The sequence below is a fragment of the Podarcis raffonei genome, chromosome 4, assembly GCF_027172205.1.
Source record: "Podarcis raffonei isolate rPodRaf1 chromosome 4, rPodRaf1.pri, whole genome shotgun sequence".
NCBI lineage: Eukaryota > Metazoa > Chordata > Lepidosauria > Squamata > Lacertidae > Podarcis > Podarcis raffonei.
The window spans coordinates 7357127-7370711 of record NC_070605.1 but is presented as its reverse complement, the minus strand read 5'-3'; the positions used below and the strand labels follow the sequence as shown (position 1 = coordinate 7370711).

Genomic DNA, 13585 nt, shown 5'->3' with positions numbered 1-13585 from the left:
TACTGTAAGCCAATCAGGTTGTGGATTCACTTCTATCTGGAGCATGATTGGGTAGTTCCTGCCAACCAATCATACTGCTGCATTGTTCTAGGACCAATCAGACTGCTGCATTCTGAATCCTATTGTTCTAGGACCAATCAGACTGCTGCAGTTTGGATCCTATTCAACTCAGTACATAACACAAAGGTAGCTGAATTAGAACAAAGCCTTTTCGCTTCTCAGGCCTAGCTGACCTTGTCAAACAGTACATCTAGATTGTTGCAAACTTTTCCGGGAACAGAGCCAGGGAACAAGAGAAACATTTCTATGCAATCCTGTGAAGGGGGAGAGGGGAAAAGGGGGTTTGGGAAAAAGGATAAAAACCTGCTGTAAAATGTTTTTTTCTGCGGCCTGTTTTGTGAATCCATCACACAGGTGCCTCTGTGCCCCCCCCCCCCACGGCAGAATAAAGCTCTTTCTCTGGATTTAACCCCTTGGTGTCGATTGACCCTTTTCGTCTCTGCCCGGGTGCAACGTTTTCCTACCTATGGTTAAAAGGCCTAGAAAGGCTACAGGACGTCCAACTTCCAAGATGCTGAGATCTACTCCCAGTAATAAAAAACCTGCCAGTGATCTACCCATTGTCTTTGCCCAGAGTTGTTGAGCTTTTCTCAGGGAGCAGTGACCAGAGTTGTGGATCCACCAGTAGATCGCGACTGACCTGTTGCACATGCCTCCATTCTAGGAACAGCATCCCTGACGCAGAATTTCACAGGAAGTCCCTAAGATGATTCCCCTTTCAGACAGGATACCTGAACGTAAGCCAGCAGGGTCCTCCTCTCCGGCAGCCCCAGAATGGCCTCCACTGTCCGGTGCTTGGACACCTGAAGGGCATGGAGGCCTCTCAGGGCAGCTGCCTGGCAGCTCTGTCACCTGGAGCAAGAGATCTTGTTCTGCCTCCAGCAAAAGTCAGGCTGTCAGTTCCTCACAACTGAGAGTCCTGGCAGTGGGGAGCAGGTCTTTGGGATCCTCTCCCTCATTCATAGCTGTCAACTTTTCCCTTTTCATGCGAGGAATCCTGTTCGGAATAAGGGAATTTCCCTTAAAAAAAGGGAAACGTTGACAGCTATGCTCTCCCTACTCTTGTTTCCTCCAATACTCACCATTGCTGGATGAAGAAAGCCTATGGCACATCTTCAAGAAGAGAAAAACAAGTAATAAATGAAATAAGAAACTGAGAAAAAAAGAATCCACTGATTGCCTCGCCTTGTCCTCCGTCAACTGCCACCAACTGCTCTCTCCTCCACTCGCCTCACTGCTAACACAAAATGGCCGCCTGCAAGTCTATGGCTTTTACCGGTCCTTGTCACCATGGCAACCCCCCCTCACCTGGACCTGGGCCCACCTGGCTCCACCTATTGGGAGATGATCTATAATGAAATGAAAAAAATGTTTTAAGATAACCTTTGTTAAAAGATCAGAAGCGTTTTTATTAGGTATTTTGGGGCAGGATTTACCAAAAGATAAGGAAAATCTCTTCATGTATGTGACAACAGTGGCCAGAATTTTACTAGCTCAAAGATGGAAAGGGGATTAAAAACCAGTGAAAGAACACTGGCAAGAAAAGTTGATGGAATAGGCTGAAATGGCGAAGCTAACAGAGACTTAAAGATAAGGACAATAATGACTTTAAAAAGGATTGGGAACCTTTTAAGATGTATATACAGAAACAATGCATAGAAATGAACTCACTGGCAGGATTTGAGTGATACACTTACAGTGGACTAATACAAACAGAAAATGCAGTTATGAGGTAAAAATGAGAAGGAAGAGACAAATGTTATAACCTTCATTTTAATATATAAGGAATACAAATTTATAAGCAAAAGAAACAGAGATGTTATAAACCAGGAAGGGAAGTTGGGGGAATTCGCATGGCGGGGGGTGTTAATTGAAATTGTAAAATGAAATTTGAATATTTGATTATGTTAAAATTTCTATAATTAACTTATTTTTTTTAAAAGAAAAGAAAGAAAAGCAATGGCTCCTCTTACTTAAGGGCCCCACAGACCTCATGGGACACCAGAGCAGATTCCTTTGTTTCTTTTTTGAGTCGACCAGCAATGGGGGTTGCATTTCCTTATTTCCAGGAGGGCTGTTGCTGAAGCACATGACATGCTCTTCACACTTAGTTATCTATTAGGAACACAGGCACAAATTATTGTATGTGTGTTTGTATTTGCAAACTACCCCAGTCTCTGAGCGGTGAGATTCCAGGGGTCCCAGGCGCTTCCCCATCTTCGGTTTCCTTGGAACGAAGGTCAGCGGAGACTGTGGCGTCTTTATATCTAGTTTTATTTACTCACATACACAACCTGCGTGTAGGACGGAGGGGCTCACAGCATCAACACCCAAACAGATCTTGCTTCTCTATTAGTAGCAGCTTTGGCTCCAGCACAGAGCAAGCTGGTTTCGGGGTTTCCCACAACTCTCTCTGGGTCTTGCTTTCCTACCTAGCAGCCAGGTGAGATGGGAGGGGGGAGAACAGCCCCCCCATTAGCTGCAGCTCTTGCAACCCAGCTCCTTCTTTGGGGATGCTGAGGAGGACACTCTATGGCCAGCGAAGGCCCTTGTCTTGCCAAGAAACTTGTCTGTGGGAATCGTGCATCCATAATGCTATGGAAAGGGTGAATGTCTTCTAGAATTTTCTGGTGTCACCAGAAGAGGAAGCCGTTCTTTTCAGTTAGGTCTGTTCTCAACTGCAGAGGATGAGTAGCCTTGGGAGCCTCTTGGGGAGATGGAAGTGATGAAAGGACTGAATCCATGAGGGAGAGCTACTTGCTCTGAGATGGGGGAACTTCGGGCAAAGACCAGCTGAGTAGAGATGCTGTTGGTTGTTGGGTTCTGTTCCTCCCCACTTTCCCAAAGGGCGTAACATCAGAGGTCCTGTGGGAGGAAAGAGCGTCTCGGAGTCAGGGGCCAATCTGGGCCAAAGCGGCCCCCACCGCCCCCACCACGGAGTCCCTGGCACTCCTGGACCATGAGGGTTGCCAACTTTAGTCTTGGACCAAATTGGTGGCCAAACTGTCAGTATTTCATTCTCCCATTACTAGTGTAAAATGATATCCATGTTTACACCTTCTGTACTGTCTGTGTAAGAATGGAAGTCAGTCTGTAAATCACTTCTAGCCTTTGTTCTCTTTTACTCTGACCGAGGAGGAGACGGCTGTGGAAGACAGCTCACGCCATGTTTCTTTGTTATCTTCTGCTGTAAATAAAGCTTGATGTCACATTCCAACACAGTTTGCAGCACATCTGCAAAGAGAAGGACATGGGGACAGGTCAGTCCCTCCCTGAGCACCTGGCAAGGGTATTCCAAGAGTTTTCTCCTGGATTCCAAGTCCTACTGCAGGGGAGGAGAGACACCCCAGGCCTTGGGGGCTAATCCTGGTCTCCTTCTACCAGAATGTGGCTCCCCAGGCTAACAAGATGGTCAATATCTGGTTCCACTCCACCCTTTTAAAATTTAAATATCAAAACAGATCCCAACTTTCAGAGCATGTAAATCACAGGAGTGGAAAACCGCTGCGCCACTGACAGAAATAGGACTATACTTCCTTCTCCCACCTTTAAAGTAAATGTCTACGTAAGGAAACCAAATCGACCCAAGTCTGTCCTCCTCCTCCAACCGCAGTTTTGCTCTTCAAGCCAAAGACAACACTTCCCTGTCCCTGGGCAAAACCCCCTGGCCTTTCATTGCTGGAGCCGCCACCACGCTTGTGGCATTTACTTCAGCGCAGGGACTGACTGAGCGGGGCCGCAAGATGCTTTCAGCCTCAGACACTTGGCGGGTTCTGAAATGGCCGTGCAGGCCAGATTCACGACCCTGGCAGGCTGGATTCATCCTGTGAAACATACCGTATTTTTTGCTCTGTAAGACTTTTTCCCTCCTAAAAAGTAAGGGGATATGTGTGTGCATCTTATGGAGCGAATGCAGGCTGCGCAGCTATCCCAGAAGCCAGAACAGCAAGAGGGATTGCTGCTTTCACTGCACAGTGATCCCTCTTGCTGTTCTGGCTTCTGAGATTCAGAATTCTTTTTTCTTGTTTTCCTCCTCCAAAAACTAGGTGCGTCTTGTGGTCTGGTGCGTCTTATAGAGTGAAAAATACGGTAGATTGAGGACCCCTGGCCTACACTGACTAGCAGCTGCTCCCCAGAGTTTCAGGCAGGGATTTCGTCCAGCCCTTGCAGGAGTGTCAGGGGTTGACCCTGGGACATTCTGCATGCCAAGCAGATGCTCTAGGGCTCCCCATATTTCCCTAGCCTTTCAACGTTATGCTATTAGCAACCATGGAGATTCCACCTGCCTCTTTCGAAAGGAGAACACTCACCTGAATAATAATAATAATAATAATAATAATAATAATAATAATAATAATTTATTTATACGCCACCCATCTGGCTGGATTTCCCCAGCCACTCTGGGCGGCTTCCAACAAAATATTAAAATACAATAGTCCATCAAATATTAAAGTCCATCAAATATTAATAGTCCATCAAATATTAAAAGCTTCCCTAAACATAATAACAGCAACCATCCATTTTCACACATCCAAGAACAGATCCTCACCAACACACCAACAGAACCTCGACCAGGAACTTTCTATCTTCTACCTAAAATACACAAACCAGGAAATCCAGGACGCCCCATCATTTCAGGTATTGGCACTATTACAGTGGGTGTCTCCGGTTATATGGACTCTGTTCTGAAACCATATGCCATCAGTGCTCCCAGCTATGTACGTGACACCACAGATTTTCTGAGGAAAATACAATCTTTAAATAATCTTCCCAACAACACTATACTAGCTACTATGGATGTGGAATCTCTGTATACCAACATCCCACACAACGATGGTTTACAAGCTATAAGGAACACCATTTCAGATAAAACCACAGCGGACTTTGCCACCAAACTCTGCCCATTTGTCCTTACCCACAACAACTTCAAATTCGGTGATGACCTGTTCCTTCAGATCAGCGGCACAGCAATGGGCACCCGCATGGCCCCACAGTATGCCAACATCTTCATGGCAGATTTAGAACAACGTTTCCTAAACTCCTACCCACTCAAACCTCTCTTGTACCTGCGATACATTGACAATATTTTTATCATCTGGACACATGGTCAACAGACCCTGGACACCTTCCACCAGAAATTCAATTATTTTCACCCCACAATCAACCTAACAATGAATCAATCTATGCAAGAAATACATTTTTTGGACACTACTATAAAAATACAGGATGGACGCATAGACACCACCTTATACCGTAAACCAACTGACCGACAAACATATCTACATGCCTCTAGCTACCATCCCAAACATACCAAACAGTCCATTGTATATAGCCAGGCACTACGTTACAGCCGTATCTGTTCCAATTCTACAGACAGAGACTCTCACCTAAGAGATCTACAGCAAACCTTTTTAGAACTAAAATACCCAGCAGATGAAGTTAGACAACAGATCAATAGAGCCAGACAGATACCCAGAGAGAACTTGCTGCAAGACAGACCCAAAAAAGAAAATAACAGAACACCTCTAGTCATCACATACAGCTCCCAAGTTAAAACAGTACAATGCATCATCAGAGATCTACAACCTCTCCTGGACAATGACAGTTCTCTTTCTCAAGCTCTGGGAGGAGGACCTTTCATTGCCTACAGACAGCCACCCAATCTTAAACAACTCCTAACCCACAATAATACTACAACCAGACGTAACACGGACACTGGCACCAGAGCCTGCAGTAAACCCAGATGCCAACTTTGCTGCCACATACACCCGGACAACACCATTACTGGCCCCAACAACATCACACATACCATCTCGGGACTATTTAATTGCTCATCGTCTAACATTGTATATGCCATCAAATGCCAACAGTGTCCTTCAGCTCTCTATATTGGACAAACAGGCCAAACCTTACGCCAAAGAATAAACGGACATAAATCGGACATCAAGAATCACAAGACAGAGAAACCAGTAGGAGAACACTTCAATCTCCCAGGACATTCTATACAAGATCTCAAAGTAGCTGTATTACTACAAAGGAATTTCAGAAATAGACTGGAAAGAGAAGCTGCTGAATTGCAACTCATTACCAAACTTAAAACCATGGAGAGACCTGGTCTGAACAAAGACATTGGATTCTTATCTCATTATACATGACAAAGCCATTTTTCACCTTCTCACCCCTTGCTTTTTCCTGTAAGACCTATTGCAGTCGTTAAAAGTCGTCAACAGGCTCATCACAGCTATCTGCCAATCACCCATTCCCACCACCCTTCTGAGTAATACCCCTCCCCACCTTCTCACTATATAGAAGGATCTGGCAACTTCTGTTTCAGTGTATCTGAAGAAGTGTGCATGCACACGAAAGCTCATACCAAGAACTAACTTAGTTGGTCTTTAAGGTGCTACTGGAAGGAAAAAAATTTTTTTTGTTCATCCATTTTCAGTCCATTGAATTAGCGATTAAGCATTTCTGGATAGGTAAATGGCATACTTTGTATATTAGCATAAAAAGCATGCATAAGAAAGTATTACTCATTTACTCATTTAATTTATTACTCATTATTACTCATTTTGGCAGGAGAAAGGTCTCCCTTGGGAGGTGGTGAACTCTCCTTCCTTGTGAAGGGAGTAGGCAGGGAGTGTATTAACAGTTGGAAGGCAAAGCCCGGAGAGAAGGAGGAGGAATGCATCTGGAGCAAACAAGATATGCAGGCTGATAAGCGAAAGGAGTGCACTGGCGAAATGTTTTAGCAACACCCAATAAGGCAAATTGGGCAAATTGGGGAATATGATATTGTAGGGAGCTGTTTACTTATAGAGCTATCTTAACTATAACGTTTTTCAACAGTTTGTGAAGACTGGCCATTGCTTTGGCAATACTGAGCGAGTTACAGCAATCTGGAGGGGAAGTTTCTATTCTCCTGAAACTGAAAGGGAGAACTTTAAGAAATACTTCCCTCGCCCTATTTGCCCTTATAAGGAAATAAGGCTTTGGCCAAACTGTCAAACTGTAGAGGAAGCACCTGCATAGCCCCCTCCTTTTGTCACACCACATCACGCCACCCCTGAGACAGCATAGCACGAGTTTCTGAACCTATCTGGCAGAAGGCCACGAGGAGCCCATGCCCCCCTTAGACCAATCAGAAATAGACACACAAGCTGATCTCGAGCCATATGCAACAATGTATGGACTGCCAGGGTGGGGTGTAAGTGTAAATGTTGTTGCCTGAAGCTATGTGACGCAGCCAGTTTTCAGAAGTTATTCTGCTGGTTGCCCCTGCATGCAGTTTTGAATATATCTCTTTTCTTTGAACCTTCGTCTCCCTGGAACTTTTGTTTCCCTCCGCGGCCCGGGGTTGGCGGGCCTCTGGATCCCTGAGGTAAATAAGGCTTCATTTCGATGAGTTACTGGTGGGGGGTGGTCGGGAGGTGCTGCAGGGGTATAAATATTGCTTGCTTACGTGTATTAGGGGCCGCCAGCCTTTGGAAGCAATTCCGCTGGTTGCCTCTGCACAGATCACAATAAACTTTTTTCTCCGAAGGAACTGAATCCCTGGTGCTTTTTTTTTTTGCTCCTCTACGTCCTGGGTAAGCGGGCAAATGGATCCCAAGTAATTAAGGCTTCACTTGGAGGTTTCTAAGCAGAGATCGGAGGGCCATCTGCCATGAATGCTTTAGCTGAGATTCCTGCATTGCTGGGGGTTGGACTAGATGACCCTGGGATCCCCTCCTATCTCTCCACTCCGGAATTCAAGGAGGAGCTTCCTTGCCTCCTGCAAAGCCCCTTTCCCTGCAGGCTCTTCCTCTGGTTTCTGGCCAAGGGAGGGAGATGCTCAGAGTCCAGCCAAGAGCCTCACCCCCAAAAGGATACCTGGGCATGGGCCTAGCCAGGGGGGCAGCTGTCCCCCTAAATTCATAAAAAATAATAGAAATCTGAGGTTCTGCCAAGCGAGAGAGGGCTGAGCTGGAGGGACTCGGCTTGGCAAGGGTTAAAGGGAAGTGAGCTGCCTTCCTAGAGAGGCCAGGAAGCACGGGGGGGGGGCAGGTCCTCCAGAGCCAAGGCCCCTCCCTTCCCAGTCCTTTCCTTGCTTTGGGGTCTCTCCTGCAAGGGCTGCCTCGCTGTCCCCTCCTGGGATCTGGTGAGTCTCCTCTCTCTCCCCCCAGAGGGTGCAGTGGGGAGACGTGGGGGTCCCAGGGCTGCAGCAGGGGAGGATGCCTGGGGGGCCTGATCAGGGAGGGGCCAGGTCTGCCACGCTCTCCTTCCTGCAGATCAGAGGATCCCAAACTCACTTGGACCTCCGCCCCCCCTTTCAGAAAAAATATCCCTTCTTTAAACAAAGGAGTTCCTGGGACTTTAATTCTGTGTGACATCGCTCAGCCACATTGCACAACAGAGGAAACGTGCAAATGGTTTTCCAAAGCTGGACGAGGAGGTGGACTAGCCCCCCCCAAAGAAAACCGCATGTGGAGGAAGGAAGGAAAGGTGGGAGAGAAAGGCCAGGAATAAAGAGAGGGATCCCAGCCCATATTCTGGCTGCTGCATTCGGACCAGTTTCCCAGTCGTCTCCAAGGGCAGCTCCACATGGAGGCCACTGCAGCAATCCCCTCGTACCCAGAGCATGGCATCCCAGGACCACATCCTCTCTGTCCCAAAGGGATTGTTGCTGGAATAGAAGCTGGAAATGGGCGCTGCTACTCACCAAGCCTCCAGGGACTTTGGCATGAATGGCTCTGTGTGTGTTAAGCTATCTTACAGAATAATAATAATAATAATAGTAATAATAATATTAAAATAAAAAATTACCCACCTAAATTTCAATGGAGATGTCTTTGGCCCTGCCCACTTGGCCCTCAGGGGGTTGGTCAGATACATACCTGGCCCTCAGAGCAAATAAAAAGGGACCCCACCCCAGGAGTCTGTCTGGAGAGCGGCAGAGAGTCCAAATGCAAGAAAAGGAGACAGAAGCAGGGGAGTGGGGGTGGGGAGCAACTCCTGAGGACCCCAGGGTGAGGACCCCCACTAGAGCCAAGCATCCATTTTCACAAGATACAAACGATTCTCTTGTCAGTTGGTTCTGACTTCATGCATTGACTGGAAGGCTGCAGAAACCAGGTTGATTAATCTCCCATAAATCCCTTCAGTTGCCTCCACATTTTGCATTGCTAGAAGGCGAGAGACTTAGTTCTTCTCCTCTTCCTGCTCTTTCTTTTCAAAAAGATAGCTCATGGTCTGGGATGCGGTGCAGTCCAGCCCTGGTTCCCAGCAAGACTCATCCATGCTTGCTCAGGGAACCATTTTTCCCCGTCCTACAAATTCTGTAACAGAATAATGTATTTGCTTTGTAGGATTTGCTAGAGCCTCTCATTAAGACGGACAGAACTTGTCAGAAGACCAAAGGGTTCCTTCCGATCTCTCAGAGGCTTCCTGAGAGCACAGATGGATGAGCGAGACTCAGCTGGCCCTGAGGCACGAAGAGGCCATGCCAGCCAAACGGAGAGCAATGGGGGATTCTGGGAAAACCCAGTGCAGAAGATCCTGGGTGAGGAGGACACTCTATGCTCAGAGGTGCAGAGCCAGCAGTTGAGGCAGTTCTGCTGCCAGGAGGCCAAAGGACCCCGAGAGGTTTGCAGTCGACTCTACCACTTTTGCCGCCAGTGGCTGAAGCCGGAAAGGCACACGAAAGCTGAGATGCTGGACCTGGTGATCTTGGAGCAGTTCCTGGCTGTCCTTCCCCCGGAGATGGAGAGCTGGGTGAGGGAATGCGGAGCAGAGACCAGTTCCCAGGCGGTGGCCCTGGCCGAAGGTTTCCTCCTGAGTCAGGCAGAGGAGAGAAAGCAGGTGAGAGAGACTTTCCTCTGGATACTCCCAAGGGGCTCCAAACAGGACAGAGAACATCCCATAATGGTCTGCTGATGGCCCATCCGTTTTCTGGGAAAGCATCCATGGAATGAGATCTCGCAGTCTTTCTCCCCATTCTCTGTTTTGAATCCTTGTTTCTTTTTCAGGGAAAGGATCTCTTTGCAGAAATGGACCTGGATTCCTGTGAGGCAGAGAGGCCTCCGTTGGACACCAGAGAGAGGCCACTGGGTAAGGAGGAAGGTGGCTTTTGCCCTGTTTGGCCTCATTCTGTTGGTTTTCCAACTCATCTGAGGGTTCTTTTCATCTTGCTTTGGGGGGAGACAGTTGGGAACAAGGGTCCAGAGGAGGGGAGATGTATTTCTGCACAACAAACATATGAAATGGCCACAAACATCCAAATGCTCTCAGCAGGTAAGGCTTTCTCAAAGGCCCATCTGTAGTTAGAGATGCCCTGTTTCACCTGTGAGAGAAGCCGGCACTCCTGGCGTCGTTTACCTTTTTTCTCGTGCAGGTGACAGAAGGATGCCGGCAAGACCTCCTGATCTGTCTTTTCATGGGGGCAGAAGGGAAGCAGCGGCTGTGGAACCAGATCAGGTCAGGGGAAGCTGCCTTGTGGGGACAGAGGCCGGGGGATGGAGCAATGTCATGGACTGGTTGGGCACAGAGGAATGGTGGGAGGAAGCAGCTGGGGAACCAGGAAGGGGAGACGGCTCAGAGCCCAAGAAGTGGAGGTGGAGGAAGGATGGGTGGTCAGAGGGGCAAGATGGAGAAACCTGGGAAGAGGAGGTGTCAGAAGCTGAAGGGCTTACAGGGCTTAGTGAGCTGGGAGACTCTGTGGCAGAATGCAGTGCAGAATCAGAGGCAGAAGAGGAAAGAGGCGAGTGGGAGAGGAAGGTCGAGAGGCAGAGGTGAGTCAGGATAAGGAAGAGCCACAGGTGGCTCCCTCTCCTTTTGCCAGAAGCCACCCTCCCTGCTTGTCTCTCCGAGCCAGGAGACCCCGTGCAATGCAGGAATCTCTGCTAGATCATCCAAGACAGATGGCCATTTAAAATAGGCTTATTTTATTTCTAGATTGATCACTGAATGCTAAAATCGGTTTCTAAGCAGTGGACAAATGAGAACAAATAGTGGCCTGGATTCACCTAACAAGCCCCATCTACTGCAAAATGGGGCTTGCTCCACATTCCTCCCCCTCTCCATGCCCCCATGAACTCCTGGAATTTGGCTCTAGGGCATTGGGAGGGAACTCCCCAGAACAGCTCACGAGGAGAGGAGAAAGTGGACCCTTCCATTGGGGAAACTGGAATGCTTGCGTAGGCAGAATGACTTGGAAAACACAAGGTGGAGTACCACCGATTTGCACAAAGACGAATACCCATTATTAGAACGCAGAATAAAATAAGCATCCATATTTAAAATGTGAAGCAAAGCAATCCTATTGAAACAACACCGCAATGTACAGGAAGGAAACAACAGAGCATTGTGTAGCAGATCATATTTCTGCTGTCTCAAAAAAGGACATTTCCCTTTTTCTTTTAGGGTCCAGTGTGCTTTGAAGATGTCGTTGTTCATTTCACGGAGGAGGAGTGGGCGATGCTGGATCCTGACCAGAGAGCTCTGCATAAGGACGTCATGGAGGAGAATCGTGGGATCGTGGCCTCTCTTGGTAAGCCTCCCTGTGGGATCGTCATATCTGCCTGGAAATTCAAAAAATACCTCTATGGGACCAACCTCATCTATTTTTACAGAGCTCAACAGCGCCCCCTATAACACCTGGGAAATTAACACCCCCACAATAAAGAGTAAATTACAGTTTTTTCTTTGAACAATCTTCCTCAAATTATTCCTTTTTCTACCACAATTGGGCTGGTCTGAACTTCTTCTTCTTATTAGTTAGGGTTATTAGTTAATCACATAGAGCAAAAAAAATAAAAAGTCATTTCCCCCCCCCCCTTTCAGTTCCGTTGCATTCCATTCCACATACCATGTCTGTAGTACTTTGATGTAATCTTCCGTCTCAGTCTTCTTCATTTCAGTGGTAAAATTGTTAGCAGATAAAAATATCCTGCCTCTCTTGAAGCCTGTGCGTTATCTTTCACCAATTTTTTTCCTTTTAAGTAACGCAACTAGTTTCGCACCTGGAAGTAGCTTCGGAGGAGTTCCGAGGCCCGCCGAGTGTTGTGCACCCAGTGCCTCACCCCCTCCTTCTTCCGAACTCGGGGGTGATTTATGGCAACAGCGGGTGAAAACTGCATCTCTCCCCATAATCAGCCTCTAATTACCTCTTGCGAGCTGGATAGATGTTAATATCCACCATCTTCCAAGGCGCCCCAGCGGCCCCCAGGCTGCTCTGAACTTCCGAGGCCATCTTAAATGCCAGCTTCAGAATTGTTAGGAAAGATAAGTAGCTTCAGGTTTTTGTTTTGTCAGTCTTGGGTTGACCAAAGCGACGACTGGCAGCGAAGCTCAGGTGCTGCCAGCCAGAGAAGAAGCAGGCCTAGGGAGAGGAGAGTTAGCAGCGGAAGGCAGAGAGGAGGGGGAGAGGAACTGTCATCTGAGCTCTGAACAAGGGGGAGAAGAAAAAGAGAGACAGAGTGACAGACAGCTGTGTGAGAGCTACAGGAGTGAGTCAGACGCTGGAATGCAGGAAGCATTCTCTGCCTAATTTAAAGATACTGGAAGAGAAGGTGGGGGCTTCCATGCTGGGGAAGGGGGAGGAGCTCAGTCTGGGCAACTCCATCTTGTGGGGAGGACGGTGAGTAGAGGAGCTCCGTCCAAGTTTGTTGTTTTAGCAATAAATCTGAAATTATTAACAGCCAGAGTCCTCCCACGTTTGTGGGAGAGACCAAGGATTGGCATTGGAGATGGAGGGGATGACATGACTGGGCCAAACAAAATCCATCCCAGAGAAGAGCTAGGCTTATGGAATCTCAGGTAGCAGTAGCAGTGATGAGGATGATACAATGGTACCTCGGTTTACAAACTTAATTTTTTCCAGAACAGGTAGCACTGTAGTAATAATAATAATTTTTTGTAATGGCTTGGCTCTCCCACAGAAGTGAGACACCGGCAGTAATTATCTCAGGTTTATTGCTCAAAAACATAAATCACTCTGGAGCTCTTTCACTCCGTGTCTGACTTCAAGTTTGCAGTTGCCAAGTCTAAACTCCGCCCCTTCCTCTTCTTCCAACAGGGGAAAAAACCCTTTCGCTTCTGCTCTTTCCCCTCCTCTCACTGACCTTTTTGCACCTTCGAGTTTTTGGGCTAGCTATTCCTGGCCTCTCCCCTTCTGTCTCTGAGCTAAGATTGGTATTTTGTGGATCTTTGCTATCTGCTGCCTGCTCTCTGTTCTCTGAAGCTCTGCCACTCGGCTGCCCCTCCTCCCTCTCACATTCCAGCTCACATTCCAGTGTCCTTATTTCTCTTTGCCTGCTTTCATACATTCCAGCCTCTGTCAGCTCCGGAACAAAGCTGACATTTTTATTTCTATCCTGCCCGTCTGGCTGGGTTGCCCCAGCCACTCTGGGCGGCTTCCAACACATATATAAACATGAAACATCAATAATAATATTCTGATCCCATATAAAGAGAACATTAACTTAAAATGAGCAACTTATACTGGTGGCCAAAATTGTGGAAACCTTTTGTGGAAAGTGTATTTCTG

General features: G+C 47.4%; 3 protein-coding genes across 4 annotated transcripts in view; all 3 read left to right on the top strand.

Annotated features, from left to right (window-relative positions):
* Positions 1 to 8097: 8097 nt before the first annotated feature.
* The window catches only part of LOC128412213 (zinc finger protein 345-like), a 71571-nt gene continuing 66083 nt past the window's right edge, over positions 8098 to 13585 (top strand). Inside the window, exons 1-4 of the mRNA XM_053385087.1 lie at positions 8098 to 8200; positions 9408 to 9900; positions 10068 to 10149; positions 10433 to 10515. Of these exons, the coding sequence (XP_053241062.1) occupies positions 9499 to 9900; positions 10068 to 10149; positions 10433 to 10515 (567 nt within the window). The 5' untranslated portion in view covers positions 8098 to 8200; positions 9408 to 9498. The remainder of the gene's footprint in view (positions 8201 to 9407; positions 9901 to 10067; positions 10150 to 10432; positions 10516 to 13585) is intronic.
* The window catches only part of LOC128412207 (zinc finger protein 420-like), a 378482-nt gene continuing 373047 nt past the window's right edge, over positions 8151 to 13585 (top strand). Inside the window, exon 1 of the mRNA XM_053385067.1 lies at positions 8151 to 8200. The gene's annotated coding sequence lies outside the window, so the exon portion shown is untranslated. The remainder of the gene's footprint in view (positions 8201 to 13585) is intronic.
* LOC128412221 (zinc finger protein 501-like) overlaps positions 11072 to 13585 on the top strand; it is a 35128-nt gene continuing 32614 nt past the window's right edge. Inside the window, exon 1 of one of the 2 annotated variants that reach the window (XM_053385098.1) lies at positions 11072 to 11587. In XM_053385098.1, the coding sequence (XP_053241073.1) occupies positions 11515 to 11587 (73 nt within the window). In that variant the 5' untranslated portion in view covers positions 11072 to 11514. The remainder of the gene's footprint in view (positions 11588 to 13585) is intronic. The other variant, XM_053385099.1, reaches the window with a different exon arrangement.